At 37.7% G+C, this 26,521-nt stretch overlaps 3 protein-coding genes across 6 annotated transcripts in view; 2 read left to right on the plus strand and 1 right to left on the minus strand.

Annotated features, from left to right (window-relative positions):
• Nucleotides 1-26,521, plus strand: part of zcchc17 (zinc finger, CCHC domain containing 17) — a 34,368-nt gene that overhangs the window by 526 nt on the left and 7,321 nt on the right. The gene's annotated exons all lie outside the window — the stretch shown is intronic.
• Nucleotides 4,391-16,270, minus strand: atat1 (alpha tubulin acetyltransferase 1). 2 transcript variants are annotated; one of them, XM_077507593.1, is made up of 13 exons: nucleotides 15,789-16,270; nucleotides 14,820-14,880; nucleotides 14,577-14,668; nucleotides 14,212-14,269; nucleotides 13,981-14,094; nucleotides 13,231-13,332; nucleotides 12,826-12,871; nucleotides 11,940-11,985; nucleotides 11,304-11,378; nucleotides 9,720-9,927; nucleotides 7,870-7,955; nucleotides 7,304-7,382; nucleotides 6,160-6,398 (listed from the first exon to the last, which is right to left on the minus strand). In XM_077507593.1, exons 1-13 carry the CDS (start codon nucleotides 15,878-15,880, stop codon nucleotides 6,306-6,308), a joined length of 1,152 nt encoding a protein of 383 aa, XP_077363719.1. In that variant the 5' UTR covers nucleotides 15,881-16,270; the 3' UTR covers nucleotides 6,160-6,305. The 2 variants fall into 2 exon arrangements, with proteins under 2 accessions (XP_077363718.1, XP_077363719.1); XM_077507592.1 differs by lacking the exon at nucleotides 11,940-11,985 and having other exon boundaries at nucleotides 4,391-6,398.
• tnfa (tumor necrosis factor a (TNF superfamily, member 2)) lies at nucleotides 22,741-26,077 on the plus strand. The gene is made up of 4 exons (XM_077507875.1): nucleotides 22,741-24,152; nucleotides 24,248-24,275; nucleotides 24,359-24,415; nucleotides 25,085-26,077. Exons 1-4 carry the CDS (start codon nucleotides 23,985-23,987, stop codon nucleotides 25,546-25,548), a joined length of 717 nt encoding a protein of 238 aa, XP_077364001.1. The 5' UTR covers nucleotides 22,741-23,984; the 3' UTR covers nucleotides 25,549-26,077.

The following is a 26,521-nucleotide window of genomic DNA, read 5'->3' on the forward strand; positions in this document are numbered from 1 at the left end:
AGTTGACCACGCACAGCATCTCGGTGTATATTTGCAGTCGATTTCCACCCGTATAGCGTAGTTGTGAATGACGGTTTTCGCTACGTGATTTCGTTCGGCGTCAGGGGCACGAGGTAATGTCTTGCTCGGCGAGTTTAAGCGGGGGGCAATACGACACGAAAAACGCAACGCTGTGATAGTTACAAAATGAAATGGAGCTCAGCTAAAGCTCCCGAATGTCGGGACACTCTCTCGAACTTCCAAATTACATTAGTGCAACAAGAAATGAGTCATGGCAAACTAAACACACGAGAGCGGAGGCTCGCTAAGGAACACGTACAAACAGCCAGGCCACGACTGAAGACAACCAGGTAAAATAACCGGTCATTTCACTGAGAAAAAGAATTCCAACTTTATAAGAGGAGATCAGGGCTCAACTAATGCATTTGAGTCGTCACAACGAGTAGGTCTTAACAGCGAGTCAACAACGGATGGACATCTATCTATCCATCAGTGATTGGGACCTCAAATCATACGTGCTGCTCTTTTACTTTTATTTTTCTTTTCTTTTTTATTTTAAAGAAAAGCATGAGCTTACTTTTACTTGTGTAAAACATTTATATGTCCAGCGAGTGACCCAGTTTTGCACAAGTTTCTATGAAAAATGTGTATTATATCGTCAATGTTGGTTTTAAAACATATCTTTCTACTTTTTGAAGCACACAATTTCTGAGCAATGTTAATACTGATTTAATATAAAATTTTTTATTTAAATTTAATTCAAAATTTATCAAATGAAACGGTTGACTATGTAACTGACTGGCATGTTGTATGACAGTAGTGTTTAAGACGCAAATTTGTTCACAGAAAGTTCTCTGTTGAGAAGACATTGGTATTTGTTTAAAAAAAAATGCACTAAATTACTCACTCTGAAGAAGACACCAGTCTTAATGTTTTTTTCTGTGATGGTATGAAAATAAACTATTTTGTCATTGAAAAAACATCAGTTTATGTCTTGAGTAGATTTATCGTGATTATCGTGGACTTATTTCCTGACCAAGATATCGATAATCGCAGTATCGTCATATCGCGAGATAATCGTTATCGTGAGCCTCGTATCGTGAGGTACCCAGAGGTTCGTTCCCACCCCTATTCCTAATAGGCTGCTACAAAAACAATTCTATATCTTTGCTGTAGACAACACTTAATATGGACAGTTGACTAGTACAGTACTCAATTAGCCTGCCACTCATATTTTTGTAATGTAGGAGGAAGCTTAATTACACTAAGAAAACTCGTGCAAGCACAGGAAGAACATTACCTTTTGTCAGTTATTATTATTAAACCTTTTAGTATTGCATTATTGAGAAAGGTAGATGTCTGTGAAACTCAATTGTAAAAAAAAAAAAAAAAAAAAAACCTCCTTAGCAGCAGTAAAATAATAATAATAATTAGTGTTGTTCCGATACCGTTTTTTGGCTACCGATACTGATGCCATACTGATACTTACATTTTTTTTTCCCTCAACATGAAAAAGCTGTCCTGCTATTGGTTCAGAGCATTCAAGGGCCAATAGGATATCTTAGATCGGCATGCAGTGAACATGTCACATACCAGTGAATGTCGTGCACCAGCAAAACACAAGATGCTGCATACAAAATCCTATATTAGCGTTGGAATTAATTGTATCGGCATGTTACTTGTGAGTAGTCACCGATACCGATACCACTGTTTTAATGCAGTATCGGTATCGGAACAACACATAATAATAATAATAATAATAATGATAAATACTGCCAGTGTTTTTTTTTTTTTTTTTTTTTTTTTTTTTTAAGACCTTAATGGATTTCCAGCAGCCTTGTGGCCAATGTATTAACAAGAGAATTTTGGTGCAGAACACATCCACAATTTGTTTTTTAATCCGTTTCTGATGATTTTTTTTCTTCCATTTATTTAATCTAAGGGAGGAAATTACCGGTAACTCATAACATCACACTATATTCTACACTATAACCTTCAGACAAAGATTAGCATCTGGCTCTTTAACACCTGCTGAATTCTGAATTGTTTCGTGAAGCCGTTTTTTTTTTTTTTTTTTTTTTTCTTGTGAGAAAATGCTGTGAACAATTTCCATGACCCGTGCAAGTGCGCAGCTCCTACTTTAATCATTAAACATCTTCCGTTCCGTGCAGGCAGGTAAATGTCCTCACTCGCTCCAGTACGCCTTGGCCAGTTTTCTTTTGTCGATGGAGAGGAAAAACAGGTTCAGCAAGAGAAATGTTCTTGGAGAGAATCCTGTGCTGTGCAAACCTACTGTGAATAAAAGTGGAAAGCTAAAATAACGTTATTTGGAAGAATTAGGAATATTTTCTCAAAGTGAGCTCAATCGGTAAACGGCATGTGGGATAAAGTAACAAAAAAAAAAATGTAATGCTTCCTTCACTAAGATAATGTTCAATTTGTTTGTTCATGTTTGCAAAGGTATACAACTGCACAACATCATACCGACAAGCGTTTTCTATGTTGTTCTGTCAAAATGTGAGGTGCACCTAAATCACATGCACTTCTGCCCAGGGGCAAACATTTAAATATTTAAATTTAGCCACTGGGCCATTAGTCTGCCCAAGAATGAGTCAGACTGGAAAAGCGCCACCGGGTTTGTGTTTGTCTATTGTCAACTTGACACTGGCTGAGGTGAGGAACCAAATGAGTGATGTTTGACAAGTAGCCGACTTTTAAATGACAATGAAGTGTAAGTGCAACTTCTGGAGCAAGTGTTTCTGCGAAAGTCCTATCATTTAAAAGATGGGAAAACTACTTGATCCTTAACGTCGCCAATTGATGAAGAAATATATATTTGTCAGGGTTACAACAATAAACATGCTCTGGCTTGACCGCCTCGCCAACTATTTCCAGCTCTTTGATGTAACGTTGAGTCCAGAAGTATTTGGACAATGATGAAAATTGCCCTCATACGCACCATCATGATGAATTTGAACTAAAATAATCCAGCTGTGATTGATCATTGAATATATTCCTCCTAAATTGCTTATTTCGACTTTTACTAATAAATATTACATAATACAATATTTCACTAGAGACTCAGAAATATTTCAAGCCTAACTTAAGATTTATGAAAAAATGTTTTGTTTGTTTTTTTTTTATAAATTTTTAACCCTAATAAAATAAAATATAAAATATTTCACTATGCACTCTATGCCTAATTTAAGATTTATGTTGTTTTTTTTACATGACAAATTCCCATTTACTTTTTTAAACATTTTAATACAAACATACTAAACATGATACATATTGAGTCTAATAAAACCTATATATTTGAAATACATAATCGTCATATTTATGTATTTACGTAGTATTAAAAGTCTAATTCCTTTAATTATTATTATTATTATTATTATTATACGTTTTTGGGATGTCTGCATTTAGTTTCATCCCAAAAACAAAAATGTAAAAAAAAATAATAAAAAACAAATGAGTTTTTCACTGTGTATAGGTAACCTGATTATTATGCAATTAAAACAATATGCTTTGTATAATTTAAATACTCTCATTATTAATTTAATTGTACTTAACATAAATACATAAACAAACCTGAGGATTATGCATTTCAAAAAGGCTTTATTAGACTAATGAATATCTATCATTTAAGGTTTATCTGGTAGATTTGTGTTAAAATTATCTATTTAAAAAAAAAAAAGACGTAAATGGGAATGTGTCAAATAAAAAAAATACATAAATCTTAAGTTAGGCTATATGGAAGTATTTTTAAATGTTTTCTGGCAAAGTTCAACCTGGATTTTCATTCCTTGACAGTCAACAGTGTTTCGCTCCTTGTTTCAACTCTGTTTATTTATAGTCCTTGAAGGTGTGTCAAATATTTTTTTTTATTCTGTTCCTACCAAGAATGTAGACGTTATAAGTGAAACTAATTCTTGAGCACTGATTAATATGAAGGACTACCAGTTTGATACACACGCCTGAACGAACTAATTTCACTTCTAAATGCACATCAATGTTTTACGAGTGAGCTATTTTTAGAAGAGGCCCACTATAGCCACTTATGGTCGTTGCTGGGCAACATACGGATTTTTATTTGGGCATATATAAAGCGGATTCAGTGGATGGGTGCCTCAGGGATTTTTTGTTGTTGTATGCCTTGTCGATATTTGCTGGACAGTGAATTGTCTCACAAAAAAACAAAAAAAACAGTGCCAAATTCCACGTTTCTCCCATGTCAAGTCAGTTAACAGTTCCAGGCATTTGTTTACATGATCTGCGACATCTGTGCAGAACGCTGGAGACTCGCCTGGAACATTGCCAAAGGAAAACCGCCGATTAAAGTAAATACAGAGTAGTGCGTTTGTATTTAAAACTTTCACAGGACAAGTACTTGCATTTAACATTTTATTGTTCTAAAAAACACAAGTAAACAGTGTAAAATACAAGATTGGTGTTCATGCAAAGATGAGCTCTTAAACTGGTGTGTGTTTTATGACTGTCATTAGCTGGACGGACGGATGGAAATAGGCAGACTGTCATTTAAAGCAGAAGACTTGGGTACGTATTTAACTATTAAAATGCGTCCGTCCGTCCTGTCATTCTATTATGACGGCATTTGATAAGCAGCAGTTCCACATGCTTGACATGTGTAACCAACGACTGACTTGACACAGTTCAGAGCGGAAAGTGGAAAATGTTTGAAATATTTATGGTCTGAACTTTGAAATAGCAGAATGTGTTTTATGTTCCAAACTGGTGCACACACCCTGTGCAGAGACTCGGAGAAACGCAGCTGCGCCAATAAATGAGCAGCACTGGTTGAAGGTCTCAGTGTGCCTTCTAAAGTAACTAAAACAAACAAACTCGACGTCACAATCGGGCTATCTCCTGCTGCTTATTTGCAATAAAGTAAGTAAATAATATTTTAAAGCACACAGTTTACACACTCAAAGTGAAAACTATATGACACCTTAGCCATTATACCTGGAAGAGGGGAAAAAAAAAGTTTGCTTACTATTTGACTTCTTTTTCTGTACTTTTACTTGAGTACCAGACTGTAATTATTTTTAGTGAGTACTTTTAGAAAAGTTTTTTTTTTTTAATTTTATTTTATTTTTTTACACAAGTAATTAGGGATGTAACAATATCCAAACATCATGATACGATATAACAATATGAAGGTGACGATATAATTATCACAATATTGTGGTGGGGTTGGCGATATTTAAAAAAGATCACAAAATTTTAAAAAAGATCACAAAATTGTAAAAAAAAAAAAAAGAAGCTCATACTAAAAGAAAAAGCACAACATTGTGATTTTGTACATAACAGCAATGCATATAAACCACCTACAATCTCTAATAACAATATTGAGGAACTTACGAATGCAAGCACACATTGATTGCTTCACAAGCAAATTAGATTCCCCTTCATCTGACAATTAGCATAGATTTTAAACATAGGCCAAAACATCCCTCATGAAAATTAAATTGCACTAATAAAGTAGCCACTAGAGCGTGCTAGAACTGCACAAATGGAAATCAACCTGACTTTTTGAACAGATGTGTTCCTTTTAAATATTGTGAACATGACGACGACGATATTGTGGCAGTTCTAACATCATGATATCACGATCTTGCCCTTCTCGTTACATCCCGACAAGTAATTGTATTTTTACTGATAGAGAAAGTCAGTACTTTTCCCATTTCTGTATTTTGAGAGTGAACATGATATGTATGCAACCGTTTTGTATACCCAACAAGCTCCCAAGAAACTTTGGAAAACGGCGCTGTTGTGAGCGCGCTGCAAATGCTTCAATTATTGCACAACATTTTCCTGAACGCATGACTCAATACAGCACTGACGCACACCCCGCTCTCTGTCTGTCTTTTCTTTTCTCACCATCTGTTTGCACTCTGCAGAGAGGAACTGAAAACTAGCACACGCGTCTTTAATTGTATGGGAAAAATGACTTTTCGTGGCCTTGAGCAATTGGAGCTCATTTCTGACCACAATTTGAATGTGTTATTATTTGGCAAAGAAATCATAATGGACGGCTTTCTGAACAGTGCTTTGTGGCTTCCAATATGGATTCTTCAGCACTGACGCTAAATTTGGACACAGCCAGCCATCACCACGGACACGTGCCCCTGGTTAACAGCATCTGCTTCACGTACTGGGCAGAGCAGCCAATCCTGCTTCCGTCTCGCTCTTTCCCCAATAAATGTCTCTGACTTCCCAACAGGACTCTCGCCGTGAACCCAGGACCATTGGGAGATCGGAGTTCGTTTTTCACACAGCCCACTTTAGCATCTGTTTCTAGGCGTGGCTTTCCGTTGCTGAGGGATGTCGGCCCGCGATAGACATTGTCCTTGGTTGCAGAAAGAGGTGATAGCAGCCTGGGGTGAAGGAATGTGACAGGGTAACATTATTGGTAGGAAGAAGATGAAAAAGAGTTAAAAGATTAGATGAGAGCTGTTTCTAATATTTGGACTATTTAGCTATACAAAAATTTTGTAAAGAAAATGTTTTACAAAAAATGTGATTACAATTTTTGTGAGGCAGATGAAACGCTTCTTTACATTTTGGCTATTCTCATTACTGCTGTATTAAGAAATCAGTTTTTTTTTCACCTTCTCGTGCATGCCAAAACTGTGATGATTGAGGTCTCTATAAGCAACCTATATTTCCATATGGTTTCATCTTTATGAGTCAAACTCTTCACAACTCTATTCAAATGTCGGGAATCTGTATGAAATTGTAGACAATATAGTGATATAACTCGGGATGTAACAATATCCAAAAGTCACGATACGATCCCATCACGATATGAAGCTCATGATACGATAATTATCACGATATTGTAGGGAGGTTGGCGATATTTAAAAAAGGTCACAATATTGTAAAAAAAAAATAAAAAAAAATAAAAAATAGCTCATACTAACAAAAAAAGTAGTGTTGTTCCGATACTGGTATCGGCAGAGGCGCCGATACTGCATTAAAACAGTGGTATTGGTATCGGTGACTGCTCACAAGTAACATGCCGATACCGTTAATTCCAAAGCTAATATAGGATTTTGGATGCAGCTTCTTGTGTCTTGCTCATGCACGACATTCACTGGTATGTGACATGTTCACTGCATGCCGATCTAAGATATCCTATTGGCCCTTGAATGTTTTATCTATTTATTTTGACAGGTTGGTTGATGTGTTTATTATGACCACTTTTCCATATGCTTTAATCTCATGCTCACGTGTGAAGTGTTTCTTGACTGTGCTACAGGCAAAAGTGTAAATACTGTACCTGCTTTGCAGTATTGGCATACTCGCCAACCTCTGTGTTGCTGTACGTCCCGTTATGTGGTCTTCCGCTGATCTCAGATCTGAAGGTACAAGTACAGGTACATGAGGAGGTGGCAGAGAGATTTCTCACTGCACAGTACCTACACCAGGGGTGGCAAACTGCGGTCCTCGAGGGCCGGAGTCCTGCAGGTTTTATAGATTTCCCTACTCGTAGTGCAGCTGATTCCAATTAACAGGCTCGTTATCAGGCTTCTGCAGAGCTTGCTGATGAGCTGATCATGAATCAGCTGTGTTGAAGAAGGGAAATATCCAAAACCTGTAGGACTGCGGCCCTCGAGGACCGGATCTCGCCACCCCTGACCTACACGCTCCAGTCAGGTGCATACATTTTGACACGTCGACGCAATTCTCATCTTTTTGGCACTGAACGCTGCCGCGATGGATTAGAAATTAAATTAACAAAATGATCTTTAATGCAGACTTCCAGATTTAATTTGAGGGCATTCAGATTAAAAAAACAAAACAAAAACATTGTTTCAGTAGTGTTATGTCTTCAGTGAACTTTACCTTGCAGAGGTCTTTCCAGCATTCCCAAAGATTTGATGTCCATGTAGCGACTGTACAGGCCGTCTCGGGCAACTTGACCCTGTTGGCTAGTTGAGAAAGGCAACAGCGACGCATGGGAGGCGAAAGAAAACAATATAGAGAGGATAGGGCGAAAAGGTAGGGGGAAGGAATGAAGTGGGTAGATGAAAGTGGCAGTCAAATGACAGTGGCAGTAAAAAGAGAAACAACAAAAAAGAAAGGCAAGATGAGCAAAAACACAGCATACAATAATAAATATAAAACAGAACCAAGGCTGGGCATACAAACAGGATGTCACAATTAAATAAAATGGAAGGAAATGAGATGGACACCGAATAAAAACGGCAAGAAAGCTTTCAAGCAACCACTGTTTGGTTGTAAGTCGTGTCGCGCCAAATATTGAAACACTGTATATCGTTTGGCAGATGAGGAAGTTTAATGCATTCAAAAATGAAAAAGGCAAAATCAGATCAACCATATTTCTTTCTGTTAACCTGATAACGATAAGCTTCTTGTACAAGGAAAAAAAGTGAGCTTTCCATCACAGTGTTATTCTTCAAACCCCAGCAAGTGGTCCTTCTCCACACTGAACCACGGCTATTTTATTTAACTCGGACTTTTCCTTTAAGACTGGCAAAATGGCGCAAGTCGGAAGGTAGTCAATGGAAACCCAGTTGAGATCTATTAAGGGAACTATTCAATTGTAAGCATATGATGACCGTTGGGGGAAAATGAGGCAGTGAGTGAATTAATAAAAAAAAAAAGAAAAAAAAAAGGGGGTTTGGAAGAAAAATCGGGTGGAGTAATGAGTGGAAAAAAAAATGAAGGAAGAGAGACAGAAAGAAGCAATAGTTGAGCGTACGTAGACGAGGCTGTTTGTGCAATACAACATCCCTTTGTCAATGTTCAGTGTAATGTTACCACTGTACCAATGCAGCTGCGATTAAAAGTGATGGAAGGCAAGAATATTCATCATTTAATAACGCCACTTGCGAGTGGGTTTATCACATTTCAACCATTATTATCTGGGAAACTGAACTAAACAATGATAAAAATGCCATATTCTTTTTGTTGAATGTTTTTTTTATTGTTAAATTAAGGTTAATCGGGTTTCTTATTCTTGAAGTTACTAAATTATTTATGTATATGTAATGGTTTTAAAACTCTCAACTGGTAGAAAATCATTTGCATCTTCACTATATGACACTACAAAGTGTGGCTTATTTTTTTAAATAAAAATATCTCCGGTATTTTTTTTCCTGACTCACATTGTAAACTTTGTGTAAATAACTCTGCCAACTCTCCCTTAACTGCACCACAGCGATAAATTACATTTTCAGTATCTGAGAACTACGAGAATTGCTGCTAGGCTAGATTTGAACATGTTGCGAGACCACGCAAGCAGATCTTTCTCAGGTCTTACAGATTCCAAGTCAGCTGTAGCTACTAGGGATGTAACGATATCCAAACATCACGATACTGTGGGGAGGTTGACGATAAAAAAAAAAGTCACAATATTGTAAAAAGAATATATATATATATATATATATCCTCTCTCAATTCCAATTTCACTTACTACATTTATGAAGTAACTGGCTTAGTCCATAGTTTTGTTTTGTTTTTTGTCTTTTTCCCAGATAGATTTGAGAATGTTTATTATTTTTTAAAATGATCTTAGGCTGATGGTTGGTGGTCTTAGGTTATTACACAGCTGCTATAGTACAAGTTGTAGCCAGACCTGATTGCATTTCCACTTGAGTGGCCAGGAGCACTTTCAATGCTGACCGGTGTACAAGCAAGCAACCCATTCCGGCAGAAGTTTGCGTGTTTACCTGGTGCGTCTTTCCCGGGCTCGTTCGATGAGAGGAAAGTTTGGGCTCTGCTCCCGGTGTACCCCGGGTGCAGACATGATGGCGGCCTGAGGGGATGCCCTGGTGGGGGAGGATCCCACACTGAGGGAGTACTGGGAGGATGCCAACCGCTGGGGAGAGTGGGGACGGCCAAACGGCCAGGGAAGACTCCTCCGCTCCTGACGCACCGCTGTTGAAGAAATTAGGATTTTAACCTACAAAACATTCACATTACTAGCGTGGCATGGCCTCTATTTCTGGTGACAACCAAACCTCCAAAATAAATACTGATTTCTAGTAATGTCCTCATCAATAAGCTTTAAATGAAAAGGGAGAGTAGCCTTTTTATCAAATCTGGCTCTCTTTACCTTGAATTCAGAAAGTGTTGTGTTCCCATCTTCATGCAGCTTAACTCTTTCACTCCCAGCCATTTTCACAGAAGCAATCCTGTTCGCTCCCGGCTGTTTTACTGGATTTTGACTGATTTTGCAAGGCCCACAGAATATTGTGTTCAATTGCTATAAAAGCATGGAACCTACCAAAAGAAAGATTAAAGTCTCTTCTTTCATCAGGAAAAAAAAGTATGTTTCTATCTGTTTCCGTTTTGCAGCAATTAGCATTAGAAGAGAGCTAAGTTTCACCAGTTTTCACAAATCTATTTAAAATTGTAAGTCATTGAGGTTTTTTTCTAGATGGCCCTGATTGATCTCCTTTGCTCTGCTGCCACCTGCGGGCCGTTTGTGTAATAACTACCATTTCTGCAACCGTTCTTTGCAGTTGAGAGGCTGCATCAAAGCCTTCTGTATGCTCTAGCATAAAAAAAACAAAAACAAAAACGTATAAATACGTCTTTGGGACACTTAAAACATTTAAAAAAACGTATTTATACGTTATTGGGAGCAAATGAGTTCAAGAAGTGCTCCTTCAGCTAGACAGCTACTTGTTAAATCATGCAGTTAGGATGCTGACTCCCATCATTCACCTCAACTATTTATAAAGCACTTTTAAACCAGCCACCACTGTTTTCTTAATTAAACTGGACAGGTGCAGGGGCAGCAGATATAATGAAAACAGAAGTGGCCCCAGAATTGAACCCTGTGGAACATCATACGTTCCGTTATACATGTAAACTCATATTGCAGATATTCATCTAACCACTTAAATTTTTTTACTCGACATAATTAGTAGGAAGGGATTACAAATTTACAATAATTAAGAAATCGCACGACATACCATCACAACAGCCAAAAGTCGAATACTGGGTGCACAAAATTGCCTGCAGCACAGATTGGTCAAGAAATGTAACGTGATCACCTGTTTCCAATGCTGGCCAATCATGAACCATTTGAGTTGGGTATGTCTTTTGACCTCTGATGAACCCGAGATTGACTCAACAAACCCCTCGGGTTCAATCGAATCCCGGTTAAGAAGCACTGGCCTAAAATGAAGACTATTTGTACCACAATTACCGATTCAAAGCATATGAAACAAACTGAAGCAATCGATTGACAATTTGAATACCTATATCCACAATTTTGTTGTCATGAAATGGAAATAGCGGCATACCTTCTCTCTCCATTATGGAATAGGGTTTGATCTCGCTGTCTGGCTTTTTTAGGGGAACCGTTCTCAACTGGGCCACTGTGGAAGAGAACACATTTAGAACCTCGAGTATTACATTACAAAATAACATTTGACTTCACCTAAGCTAGTCTGACAAAAAAAAAAAAAAAAAATGTATCTAGTAGTTGAACCCCACCTTACAACAGATTTTAATGTTTGTCATCAAGAAAGAGCATTTTAAGTTTTGAAAAACAAAAAATGATAATACACATTGGAGTTGAACAGAACAGTTGATCAGCAATCCAAGTCGCACTCTTGTCACACAGCGTTTAAAAAATAAATATAAAACTAAAACTAAAGGCCAGTAAATAACCAGACATTAAACTGTCTATCACATAGTTTAGCACTGGTCTAAAGGCTTAAGATTTTCCTGAATACTATCGGAACTGCAGGGGCAGTGTCACCAATATATTACGGCATCATATGACCTGAAGTAATAGCAGTTATGCTTTCAAAAGCTAACACACATGGCAAAGAGGGTGGAGAAGGGAAAAGAGGTGCAATGGAAAAAGCAACGAGTGGCATGGGTCAAGACACTGGGGATGTAAGAGAAAAGAAAGAGAATAGAAAAGTCCTTACAAAAAGCCGTACATCCCCTGATCCGTCAGAGGACACGAAGCCGAGCCTGGGAGAATTTGATGGAAAACAAAAAATTTGGAACTGGAATAAAAGTAGATTAGCTCGAATAGCTTTTTTCATGCTTGTCTCATTTTGAAAATGAGAGTGTTTTTTTGTTGTTGTCATCTTGTACATATACATAGAAAATAAAGGATATGCTGTGATGACAAAACAAGTTCTATTTTAAATGGTATCATGCAAAATATGGATATGAACATCATGTGAACACAAATGCGCCAAACATGAGGTTGATTTAGACTTGATAGACTTTACCGGATTTTTCCCAAGTAGGAAGAAAATCTAATGCAAATAATTGTGTGTAGTTTTCATTTACATTTTACACAATGTTCCAACTTTTTTGGAATCGGGGTTTGAAAATTCTAATAAATCAAGCACTGTTGCACATGTAAGAGTTATAGAATAACCTGATGCACGATAATTTCCAATAGAAGAATATCCCACAGCCACATTACATTCTAGATTATTTTTTTTGGTTTAATTGCACGTGACATGCAGTGTTGGTGGGAGGTTGATGAGGCATTTATAAGGAATACGTTTGTGCTGAATATTCTCTGATGTGTTTAAGTAAGACACTGAACAATGTGAATGTCAAATGTATTTTTTTTCTTCATAAAATGTGGTGAAATTTACCTCCCAAACACAATATACCTGTATTGATATATTCTGAGTTAGAGCAGCAGTTTGAAAAGTGCATTTAATTCGTCAGACCGCTCAAAAGTAGAAATTAATCTTGCAACAACACTGAGCAGAAAAAGACTGACGGAGAAATTAATCTAAGAAACTGAAACATGCGTCAATTAAAAACAAAAAACAAAAAAAAACCTACCTGATTTGTTGTGGAAGAAGCCATCAAATACAACAAAGTTATTGACCTACGAGAAAAAGAAGCCAAAATGACTAAAATGGCAGATAAAACGTCACACAAAACGATTTAGAAATTACACCTACAGTGTGAATGTACATATATCAATTTTGCAAATCTCTTGTGACCCTACTTTTTTTGTAAATCAAATACAAAAGTAAGCTTACTTTTCTATTAGATGGGGCTTCGGCGCCATCTTGTGCCATCTTTATGGCATTTCAGTAAATACACAAACAGTGAAACGGCAAGTTTTTCACCAAAGAATGAATAATATGATAGATAAAAAAATAAAATAAAAATCTGTGATGAAGTGAATTTGTAATAGTGAAAAGTTGCTAAGTTATATACACATCAAAATGCTGACTGTACCTGAGGAACACTTTGTGTCAGGCAGTAATGCTTGGCCAGGAAAGACAACAATTTTGGAGAGGGCCTGTCATATGCCATCAGCACTGGGTCTATATTCTTGTGCTTTGAAGAAAAACAGAAGTGCCACTTATATTATTGACATATATATTTTGTGACATGACTTTATTCGTTGGCGAGTGGTTAGCACGTCCGCCTCCCAGTTCTGAGGACTCCGGTTCGAGTCCAGGCTCCGGCCTTCCTGGGTGGAGTTTGCATGTTCTCCCCGTGCCTGCGTGGGTCTTCTCCGGGTACTCCGGTCTCCTCCCACATTCCAAAGACATGCGTGGCAGGTTAATTGGGCGCTCCGAATTGTCCCTAGGTGTGCTTGTGAGTGTGGATGGTTGTTCGTCTCTGTGTGCCCTGCGATTGGCTGGCAACCAGTCCAGGGTGTCCCCCGCCTACTGCCCAGAGCCAGCTGAGATAGGCTCCAGCACCCCCCGCGACCCTTGTGAGGAATAAGCGGTCAAGAAAATGGATGGATGGACTTTATTCATTGAGAAAAAAAAAGTCAAAAATTTGAACAAAATTGCCTCAAGTTAGTGTTCACTCATAATCGAGACAATTATTTATCCATAAAACAATGACTGACTCATCTTGACAGAACATATTTATGTAAACAAACACATATATACAAGTTCCTTACAAAAATCATATAATAATACTAAAGTTTGGAAGTGACTGTGATTTCCCCACCACAGAGTATTGCCTCACCTGCAACATGAAATTAAATAGCTCCAATCCGTATCCGTGTCTCTGCAAATTCTCTGCTATGAAGAAATCCAAAACACAAAGTGGCTCCGCCTCTACGTGCAAACCTTGCTGGTCCTATGGATAGAACATGTCGGGGGGAGTTAGACAGTGAAAAAAAAAAAAAGAAGAAGAAAACCTTCACGTTAATGTAAATTCGATGGAAGAAATAGCAAAAATAATAAAGAGACTCACTAGCAGAAATAACTTCTTGTAGCCAACCTTGAGAAATCCCACAATTGTGCCACACCCTCTGTCAGTAAGAAAGAGAGAGGTTAAGGGATGAGCTAGGGAAACTGTTCTCTGAATACATTGTCAATGTTCTGAATTGGGGCGATGTGACAACGTTGCCACGCATTTTATTATAAAGCCATGAACGCGCACCATTGACACGGCAATATCTTGCTATGGCGAGAATAAATAATTGGTTCTGTTGCACCTCTCTGGTTGACCAATTCACAGGGAATATTACAGTGCCTGACTACAGAAAGCCCAGAGACAAACAGTCAAAAACACGAGTGCAAAGAAGTTGAGAGCTGAAAAATGAGCATATGATATACCCTTTGCTTTCTCCATCCTTCATCAAGTAGAGTTGATGATGCTGAGACTGCAACCTGGTCGCACTTGTGATAGGTTTGGTGAGTTTTTGAGCCTGTAGACAGAGTGCACATACTCATTGTTTGTACCATGGATAAATGTCGGTGACTGAAATGGTTTTATGGCACAAATCTATGGTAGAATGAGAAATTGAATTTGTCAACTATCTATACATTGTAGACCCCTGACATAATGATGAGACTCACCTTTGCAGAGGCTTTCCCCAGTTCATCAATAACAGTGGCTATATGGGATTGTAAATCTGGCCTGCAAAGGACACACAATACAATATGGTACATTATGCATCAGTAAGTGGAGGCATGAGTCATCCTCATTAATATTAAAATATTTTATTTCGGTTTTATCTATAAAGCACAAATTGACTTCATACACTGTATACAGAGGAATGTCTAAAGTTCTTAAATGGACAAACATTTTGGGGGTAAAATCTGATATGAAGATTTAAAAAGAAACTATCTAAAGATAAAAAATAAATAAATAAACAAAAAAAAAAAAGTGAAATTCAACCCAAAATATATTTTTGAATAACTTGTATGTGCTCCCATTAGTTTAAACAGGGCATTCTGATTACGTAGTATTGTGTTTGTCCAGCATAGCAAAGCTCTTTTATTTATTTATTTTTTTAATCTATTTCGGGGGTCAGTCATTTTCCCACTCGCTTTCGACTGAAAATTACATCACAGTTGGTCAGGGCTCAGGTAACAACCAATCACAGCGCAGAATCAGGCAACAGGTGAGCCGTGATTGGTCATCATTTGCTCTATGATTAAAAAAAAACACACACACAAACAACAAACTATTCATTGCAGATTAGTGTTTATAAATCTAAATATAGAACACTAGGTGGTTGTAAATCAGTTGACAGTGCTAATTCTGCCAGTCTGTTAATGTACGTTTGACTGTGGCAACAGAAATTCCAAATTCTTAAATATATATATATATATTTTTATACAACAAAACACACATCACCAGAATTGCAAGGACACAATAAACAGTGGATACATTTACTGACGGAAAAGCACGCTCTAAATGAGTGGTTTGGTTTAAACAAGACAGAGATTCTAACTGTGTTTTCATTGCAACTTATGCAATGTTTTCATTGCAACTATGGTCACTAACAACTCGAGGGTGGGAGATGGAAACAGTAGCTTTACCTTCTCGAAGACACGTGACCCGCAACAAGGGTCTTGTCCAAAATGGAGAACCTCTCCGAAAATAAGTGGTTAACATTAAAAGGGAACTCCATAATGTTTCCTTTCTTTCTTTGGATGATGTCTTGTAGTACATCCAATTCAAGTTGCAGCAGTGCTCGTACTGCTCAAGCGGGTGCCTCCTTGTTAGCGAGCTGCCTAGCTAACAAAGCTACCGGCAACCTAGCAGATGCTTCGCTAGCAAAAACAGAAAAGAAAAAAAAAAGCTACTTTGTTGTCATAAATCAGGAAGAAAGAAAATCTTCAGAAAACGCGTGTTCTCTGTAAAGGACACAGCTGTCTCGGTCAACGATAAAGACTGTTTATTTTTTAAATGTCAAGGCGCCTCCATTGTGTACTGAGTCAAGAGCGACGCATGTACCGTAATTCCCATAAAAACAAAACCTGGAGTCTTTCAGTCTTGCGCAATTCTCTCTCTCTCTCTCTCTCTCTCTCTCTCTCTCTCTCTCTCTCTCTCTCTCTCTCTCTCTCTCTCTCTCTCTCTCTCTCTCTCTCTCTCTCTCTCTCTCTCTCTCTCTCTCTCAATTTGTTTGAATAAAGATTTTCGGCTGCTTACGTGACGTTATAAACCAGTGTTGGAATAATTGCATCGTAAATCATTGAAGTCAAATTTTGAAAACCTTTATTCTTTTGATTTGTGTCTGTATTACGGTAAAGACGTCACAAGGAAGAACCAAACCTTTTCTTCTTTCTTTCATCCATCCATCCATCCATTTTCTTAACCGCATTCCTCACAAGGGTCGCGGGCCGCGCGCTGGAGTCTCTCCCAGCCGGCTTCATTTCATTTAAAAGACAAATTGAAGACAAATATTTTAACATGTATAGGAGAAAATCACGTTAATAATTGAGAGGTGGTTGAGAAAATAGATGGACTGCGCGTTACTTTGGCATGTTCAGAAAATAAACAATTTGTTCTTGTGGAATAAGGCGCAAACGTATTTTCTGAATGAAAACCGAATCAAATTTCCATGATATGCACTTATAATTGGACATATTGCACACACCCAGATATATGCCCATCTATACATAGGTACACTCCCCCCATATCTGTCCAAAATGTTCCTTCCAATGGCACAAAGAAAAATCAAAGGACAACTTTGACATTCTCCTACTTTAACAAGCTAAAACAATCCATCTGTACTGGTAAATAAAGAACATTGTGAAATAAATGTAGGCTATATTGTTATATACATGGTGGTGCTGCAAACAAGTGTATGAATTTAAACCACAGACTGCAGCAGTACATGATACGCCACTATTATCATAATACGATTTGATAACCATTTTATATTCCTAATCAATAGGACGCATGTCGACACCAAATGTTTAATTAATGCCTTTGTTTATTCATTTACTCGTGGGGATGATGAAGGTGTTGTTAAAGGTCATGGCCCTCCCCTTGAGCAGTTTAGAGGTATGTTTTGCATGCATAATTTGTGTAAATGCAGGATGCAATATATTTATGCTTGGGGAGAATGTGGGTAGCACCTCACATGCCTCAAATACCTTGAGGTGGTTTAGAAGTAATGTCGTTAAATGTGTTTTTGTCTTGTGAATGAAAATGTTTTCTTGTCTAACACATTATTGTACTTGTGCCATAGGTGATAGTGAAGTTGAATGCCCATGAAGGACATTGAAGGATAAATTGTTAAAATTACAAAGTAATTACAGAACTAGTAATTAATAGGAATAGTAGTAGTACTGCTAACTTAGAATGCTAAATTAGCATTAGAATTATCTGCTAACTATTAGCATTAGCTAAGGATTAGCTTAGCATTAGCTTAGTATGCTAACTTAAATTTATGCATTCCCACAATACATAATTTGAAATTTGCAATATGATTTGTGATGATACGCACTGCTTGGCCATCATTGGTTGCAGGTGATGACGCTGCATTGCTTGAATTTGGTGATCTCAGTAGTCGACTTGTGACTGTTGGTGATGGTACGTTATGTGATGTCTTTATTATTGTATTCCTTCCTACTAATGAGCAAACAAGTTAAAAAAAAAAAAAAGTGGTTGGATGAATAAGTGCAATATCACTTCACATAGGCTATATAACCGGGGGCTATATAACAGGGTTCAATTCTGGGGCCTCTGCTGTCTTTATTGTACCTGTTGCCCCTGGGTTCCATCTTGAGAAAAAAAGCGGATGTTGTTTTAAAGTGTGCTATAAATATTCTGATAAATAAATCAAATGTATTTATTTATTTATTTAATAAATACATACATAAATAAATAAATACATCAATACATAAATAAATGAATATAAATAAAAATGACCTATGAACTGTACAATTTTCACAACTCAAGTCATCGTTATTTATTTGGCGTTTTCACAACAGTTGCAGCTACTGTATAACAAAGTCATTCCTATATAAAATGTGTGTTTACACACCTTTTCAATTATGTTGCAATAAGACTGACGTTTGAGCCAAGCGTGCATGGGCAACATCCCAGCGTGGCCTACTTTAAAGATGAGACATGAAAATCTAGTTTCATCTACGTCTGAAAAAAATTCCATCTATCAAATGTGTTCATTTTACCTTCCCCCTCCACATCTTTCCACATCTTTCACTAGTCTCGCCCACGCATGAGAAAATACAATAAGGCTTCATCCTGCGTTGCGTCATCACAACTTCTCCAGCCACTATTGCGTAACGATGGTGTTCCCTTCTTTCCAAATCCATCGCATCATCTCGAATTTCACGTGTTGTTTAATCTACAATTCCAAACTTGTTTGATTGGAATATTTTACATTTTCACTTCCGTGTTTGATCAAGGCCACCAAGTTCAGTGCTTCTGTTGTTGTTGTTGTTTTTTTGTTTTTTTTTCCCGGAGAGTACTTTCTCTTATCATTGCCGGTCAAAAAGGAAAGAAAGAGTTCATTTGTAAGTAAAAACTTTTGCCAGGGATTTACCACATGATACGGAAACTTCTCACTATAGTGAGGGCTTTCCATCTGAGTATTTGTGAAGCAGCATCTCTCTGGCTTCACGTATCTTTAGACAACCTACTTTATTGTAATTGAATCATCTGCCTGAGACGTCAGTGCTCTACTTTGTTGTGATGCACAGGAAAACCACAGATCGGGGTCGTCTTAATTGACAGCGTAATATGGAAATAAAAAAAAAAAACTATGGTAAATATGACAAGTTACTTATAATACGTCAGAATAATGATATGATACATTTTAAAGAATGAATGCTACAGACCAGCCACCACCAATAAAAATCATGCCAAACAAATCATTCAAGCTGTGGCACATTGAAAAGTCAAACGTCACAAAAAATACTATAAACAAATCAGTGGCCTGAGCTGAACCCAATAGAGGGTACTTTCTATTGCTAAAGCCAAAAGTGAAAGTAGTACTGCAGTAACAAGCAACAACCGAAGGGGTCTGTATTGAAGGGTGACACAGCATGCCCAAAAGGGAACTCAGAATTTGGTGACAAAGAACTCCTAACTTCAGGCAGGCAATGAACAGAAACTGTTTCATCAAAAAAAAAGAAAAAAAAAAAGTTTGCTGTATATTTATGATTACATCACTTTGGACTTAGTCACTGAAAATGGAAGTATTCTGCATAAAATCGCAGGAATTCCTAAACTCTAATTGACATTTTGGTGAACTATCTTCAATTAAAGTTTAAAATCTACACTTCAGTTGTGCCATGATCATTTTATTTCAGAACATTTGTGGTGCTTAAAATCATTAAAAAAAAAAAGGTAAAACTATTGTTAAAAATGCTTAATATGTGGATACAGACAAGTTTTAAAGGGACAGTCAGTGATCCCTGGCGCCCTCTAGTGGTGAACTAATAATTCCTTCATTTTAAAAACTGACTCTTTATATATATATAATTGTAAGTCTAGTAATCACTACTATTACATGGCTGTAGTCATACCTTAGTAGACCTGCCATGTTTCGTCGCCATCTTCCTGCTACAGATGCCCAAAAAACAACTTCGCTAATGTAGTTAGCCCCGGTGGTGCACTGCAGGTGGTCGTTACTGACTGCCGTGATTTGGGCTCCCGTCGCTTTTCACCATCTGCTTTGCTCTCGTAAGCTTTTACTAGCTTATTTTTTTCCTAGCTCCTCCTGCTAGCCGCTCTTGTTAGCCACTCCAGATTATGGCTTCAACTAACTCCCGCTAGCCGCTCTCTAGCTGCTTCGGCTAATTCTGGTTTGCTCGGTCCTTCGGCGTCGCTCGTCGGGCTTCACAATGGCTGCCAAGTCGCCGTCACTTGCCGAGTTGCTCGTTTACTCACACAAAATAAATGTACCTCCTGTTAAATGTAAAATAGCTTTTTTTATACATGTTTATTTTCTACTGTGGCAAGTGTGCTGATGGGCCACAAAACCAGTAGGCTTAATGTGTTGACGAGAGTTTGAAAGGGAGCATTTAATGTGTTTGCGTATAAAAATGTGGTATTCCTTGTCTCATATAACACTGGAAAATACTGTAAACATAATGGATAGTGTTGTCTACGTCCCTTAAAGCTAAAAGTGATGAATTATGACGGACAATATTAGGTCTTACAGTAAAGTGACTGAGGAGTAGGCTGTTCAACATTTCATGTTCATTTTCATATAAGTGAAATTTTGTTATCCTATTAATAAACAGAAAAACAGGCATTTAGCTCCAATTTGTTTCCTGACTTTCATGTGTAGAGCAAAGGGAGGGACTTTTTCCTGGAATATTTTTCTACATACAGTGGCCCTCCCTTCTAACGAAATCACTGAGATGTCTTGTGACACTGTCACCTGGCCGATATCAGTCATCATGATCAAGGCTGTCATTCAATTCATTTCTTTTAGTGAGTTAAAAACTCCTACCAGTTACCTATGCAGCATCTTCAGAAGTGCAACAAGTTATGCAGTTATTGCTTTTGACTTGTATTTGATGTACAGACTTGCTAAGGTTACCAAGTTTGCATACTATGGTTGAGTCGATACTTTACCAGGGATGGGCAACCGACATCATTGATTTTTGAAAATAAAAATGATTCCAATAGTTGAGCAGAAGTTGTAATAACAGTGTTCACTGCTAGATGGCAGACATTGCTCACCGGAGCTTCCAAGACCAAGACTGTAGTGCGCATCATAGAAGAAGAAGAGCGAACGTCCTGGCTTCTCACCAGGAGCTGCATTAGGTTAAGAAAATAGGGTCTCCCATGTAAAATAAGATGTAAATGTTATGGATTATAGTAATATTTTCATCTCATCCTTGCTGATATCAATGTTTGTGTAACACATAAGTGATTATAACACATGGGACTTTCATTAATAAGCTAAATCATTTGACCAGTTACTTCCTCCGCAAATTTTACTTTGGAATTTAATATTTGTGGAGTTTTTTTAATTTTTTTATCATGTCCTTGACATTTAAGAAGAATTGACGTGTCATAATTCATCAATATCGGATTGAAGTTGAAATTGAAATCAAATCGGACTGAACTCTCAAAATTGAATTGATTGAGGATATTGGAATCGATACCCAGTCCTACAAAGAACAAACGAGAACCATTGACAATTTGTTTCAAGTGCATGAGGACCTACTATTTTATTTTTTTTTTGTCCTCCAAAAAATATGATTATATTCAACACTTAATGATTATGATGGCTTGGAAAATCAGCTGTTGTGACTGCGTACTCACTTTTCAGAGAGGACCGCTCCTAATGTGGGCTAAGGCGTGCTTAACATGTAGCTTAGCCTAGCAGAGTACACGTCAGCTGGATGTTTACCGTCCACTTCGACTCGCCGGCGGCTGGATGTGCCAGTTTTATCCGGCTTTCGGTTGGAAACAAATCTCCATGGCTGTACTGCTTTTGAAGAAGAAGAAGTGCTTCTTTGTTGTAAGGCGCGATTCCACCTTTGATGTCCACCGTGGGATGCGATAATTCTGTTCTATTTTACGGACGCCATGCGTCACGATGATCCGAAATGCCGTTACAGTACTTAACGCAAAAATATTCATAAAAGGTGCTAGAAAATCATCATCGCTCAACATGAATTGACAGTTTTTCAGGGAAGAGTTGAAATGAACCATTTCACAGTTAGTTTTTCACAAGTCTTGTGTTCCTTTAAAGACTCCAACAGTCTTTAAACACTCCCTATACCGCAGTTCACGCGATGATGGTGACACAGTATGCGTTTCCATGGAAGCCGAGTAACCAGCTGATTCACACTAGAATCTGGTCTCAAAACAGCAACTGTTGATTTTGGATGTTGTTTTGAGAGGAAACACAAGCAATCATACTCACCGGCATTCTGTCACACATCAATTTTATAGTCTCAATCTTTCCATGATATGTGGCAGGCAAGTAAGCACTGCGCAAAGGGAGCTTTCTGGGTAGAATCCCCTTCACATTTTTTTTGCCATCAAATGATAATCATCTGTTATCGTTTGGCACCAAATAGACTTGAGCTTGGGCCAAGCGGGGAGTTCCATGTTACGTTCAGAAATTCCTCAATCGTAGCCTATTGCAATTTTATTTTTAGATCACGGAGTAAAAAGGGAAATGGGCATTGCGAATAGCTATAATTGTAACAAAGAAGTACCGGTAGAAGGTTCCACTTTCCAGACTGTGGATTGTTATATGCTGAAGAAAAAAAAAAAAAACACCTATGAGGAAGCTTGACACTTATCATCTAGATTACATTCGGGCTTAGGTTTACAAAACCAAACTGCTCATTGATGACATATGTTGCTGTCTACTAAAGACTTCAACACTCTGAATCATGAAAGTGATACTGCTGAATATGCTCACTTTGTGTGTAGAATATGCGGCGTACCTGATGTTTTCACCAAGATGGCTGCCCAAACGGGAGAAATTGGGGGGTGGTGGTATAGGAGGAGAGCCGGGGGGCCTAATCTTTGGGTTATTTTGGATACCCCACTAGAAATGGAACACTAAAATTGGAACGGTTTGAATCAGTGAAAAAAATGTAGAACATGTTTTTTTGTGTGGGTATTTTAATGGTAAAAAAATGTTTGAATTTTTGGTAAATGGGAATTTTTTGCATCAGTAGGTAAAAGCTCAACAGCTGCCCAATGTAGAAAATTGCAATTCAAAAATTAAAAATGTAGAAATTAGGGGAGAAAAAGAAGAAAAAAATAGTCATTTTGTTTTTTTTTTGTCAGTATTTTAATGGTGAAAATGTTGAATTTTTGGTGAGTGGGATTTTTTTGCATCGGTGTGGATAAGCTGAACAGTTTAAAGTTGGAATGTTTTGAATTGGTCAAAAAAAAATGATACACATGCCGCTCTAAAACCGAACATTTTTCAATTTGAGGGCAAATGCGCTGCGACTTCCTACATGTTGCTAATTGCTTCAGGTTACTAAGTGCAGTGTGAAAAGACCTTCACTCCAAAGTAGCTCAAGGACCACAGTGTGAGGAAGCAATAGTTTATGTCATTTCTTTTTTATTTATTTTATTATTATTTTGAATGATATTATTGTTTATTATTTTAGATATATTTCACACTTGGCCACTTTGAGTTTCCTATTTTGCATCATATTGCCCTCGTGTATGATATATGCGAGGGGGCCGCAGGCAATGAAAATGTATCACTTCATGGCCAGTAGCTATTTCTTGTCTATATTTACAGAAAAGGAGAAGTGACACAATACAACAAAAGCACACAATGACCTTGCAATACTGTTGTGTTTACTATTTGCTACAACAGATATGACACCATTGGCGGATGTGTGACGTTCAATTCAAGGATGTGTTTGTGGTTTGACCCCAAACTAGTTTCCATCTATTTGAACCACATTAATATGACCAATTTACCGCAATATACGTGAAGAGTTGACATTTGTAAGACTTGTTTGTTTTTGTGCTAATACAAATTGAACTTATCTACCTAGAGTATAATGTGTTTCTTCAGGTGTAGTGTGCATTGCCATTTTATTTTACAGCTTGTGGGTGCGAGTGAGTAGGCGTGTCTAAAGTTTTAGATCTTCCTCAGTTTTGCTTCTCTCTCCACTCACAATGAATGATATCATCGGACTTCCCCCAGAGGAGCTCACGGTTTTATAAAGAGCTCCACTGTGCAATTTGGCAGTCAAGAAACGTGAGTCGCAGAAGGAAGACAAACTCAGAAACCGATCGAAGTGATAAAGGGAACAATGGAAGGTGACTGTAAAGTGACTCTTTTTGCTGCTGCGGACACGGAATCAAAGACATCCAGAACTGCTGCTAAACATGGTTCAAAGCTTACCATGGTCCTTTTGGGTTGCACGCTATTCCTTGCAATTGCCGCCGCTGCTTTTCTCGTCTTCAACGTTCACACCAAGGTGAGAACGACACACACGATTGTCTTGTCTGTAAGGATCACAGTGGCCCCTGAATTGCACTGGTTTAACGCTCTGATTTTATTTCCTTTGGACAGAAACCGGGACGAAATGACGACAGTTTTGGTGAGAAATCGCAACTTTTCTATTCCCTCAATTAGCATAAGCAAAACTGAAATAATAACGCTGAATCAAATCTTCTTTTCCAGATATTCATCACACTCTGCGGCAAATCTCCAATGTCAGAGCTGCCATTCACTTAACAGGTAAGAACTACTTTGAAATAAACCTTTGGCTGTTAGCCAACATTTGGCTCAAATAATTATAGAAATACGGTTAAACTATGCGGTATTGTTTTTGAGCGTACCTAACCAATCAGTGTTTCTGCTTATACAGTATATGATAATTGACATGTTTACGGTCCAATGACTGCATGAACACTGAAAAGGTTCTTAATTTGAGCATGTACATCATTGGTGTCCAAACTATGGCCCGGGGGCCATTCGTGGCCCGCACCGTATACTAAAAATTACATTTGCTACTAATAAGTTCATTTTATATACTGTAGAGCTTTTCAAAATATACAAATATGCAATAGAACAATAGCAATAGAACACAATATTCTGTGGGCCTTGCAAAATTAATCAAAATCCAGTAAAACAGCCGGGAGCGAAGGGGGTTGCTTCAGTAAAAATGGCTGAATGAATGAGTTGAAATTAAGTCAATTTAAATTACTTTTTCGTTTTTTTTTTTTTGGGTAAACAGTGTGTACATTTATACTAAACTAAAAATAAATGCTGACCCAAAAAAATCCCAATGTCTAGTTCAATTTGAGGTCAAATGTCCATCTGCCATGTGACACCTACTACAGTACATGTTGCTAAGTGCAGTGTGAAAAGTGTTATCATTAATTGAAAATCATCTCTCTTCTTCAGGACAGTACAATTCTAATATTGCCAACTCGGTGCAATGGATTAATCAGGTGGACCCGTCCCACTCTCAAGGGGGACTGGAGCTCAAGAACAACGAGATTGTGGTCCCGAAAGACGGCCTCTACTTCGTTTACAGTCAAGTATCATTTCGGGTCAGCTGTCGCAGCGACGACAGCGACGACGACGCCTCCGCGACGTCAACGGTCCACCTGACCCACAGAGTGAGACGCTGGTCCAGCTCGTTTGGGAACGACGAGTACCGGACCATCCTGCACTCTGTCCGGACTGCCTGCCAAAAAACGGCCAGCGGCGACGCTGACCAAGATGGCGGCTGGTACTCTGCCGTGTACATGGGAGCTGTGTTTAACCTGAATAAAGGAGACAAACTGAAGACCGTGACGGAGAAAATGCTGCCAAATCTGGAGGAAGAGGCCGGGAAGACGTTCTTTGGCGTGTTTGCTTTGTGAAAACATGACGTGACAGAGATCAATATGAAGACATTGATTCAAACAGGCTACGTAAGAATAGCAGGCGTAGCAACATTACTGTAAGGTGATTTTGTATAAAACCGCAAAGTACGATCTCTGAAATATGAGGAGATTTAATCTATTACGTACCGTGTACTATCAAGTCAGTACCTTCTGCTGTACTGCAAAACTGAATTGGTCAAACGTATACAACTGTGTTGTTCATGCAACGTTGCATATACCCTGAGATGATTTGTGAAACTGCACTGTACTGTATGTATTTATTGAATCTATTTATGTATTTATTTATTTATACCTGAGTGATGTGTGGTTTAACAATTTCAACAATGTAAACCGAAGTTAGAAAATTATTTTTGTTAAACTGATATGAAACATTTACATAGGATTGTATTTATTTAATAAATTATTTATTTAAACAGAAATGTTATATTTATTTACATTGATAACAGTACAGTATTCCTATTGTTAGCAACATTATTATTTCCTGAATACACATATCAAAACAGTAAAAAAAAAAATTATAATGGTACATATTGGATGTATTATAATTCTTCATTGCATCAACCGTGTAGGAGAAACGGGCAAAAGTATGACCCCTGTAAATGTGCAAAAATGGGCCAAAATTGGACATTTAAATGATCATACCTCACTTCCTGTCTATTTTAGGGTACACATATCCAAGAGGTTTTTGTTCATCTGGATGTGCTACAGGTGCCACACAATTTTCATTTTTTTCAAACGAACATATATACCGTATGGCGTTTTTTTTTTTCTTTTTCAAACGACCATGTATAGTATGGCATTTAAAAAAATAAAAAAAATTCATTTCTCCTTATTTTGCCCGAGATTCTTGAATTATGTCAAATCGAGCCATTTTCAAATGATGATTACTAAAGAACAGAATAAGGTAGAATCATACTTTTTTTTCTAATGAAAGAGGAGAACCCAATCT

Source organism: Festucalex cinctus, chromosome 19 (assembly GCF_051991245.1).
Source record: "Festucalex cinctus isolate MCC-2025b chromosome 19, RoL_Fcin_1.0, whole genome shotgun sequence".
Classification (NCBI taxonomy): domain Eukaryota; kingdom Metazoa; phylum Chordata; class Actinopteri; order Syngnathiformes; family Syngnathidae; genus Festucalex; species Festucalex cinctus.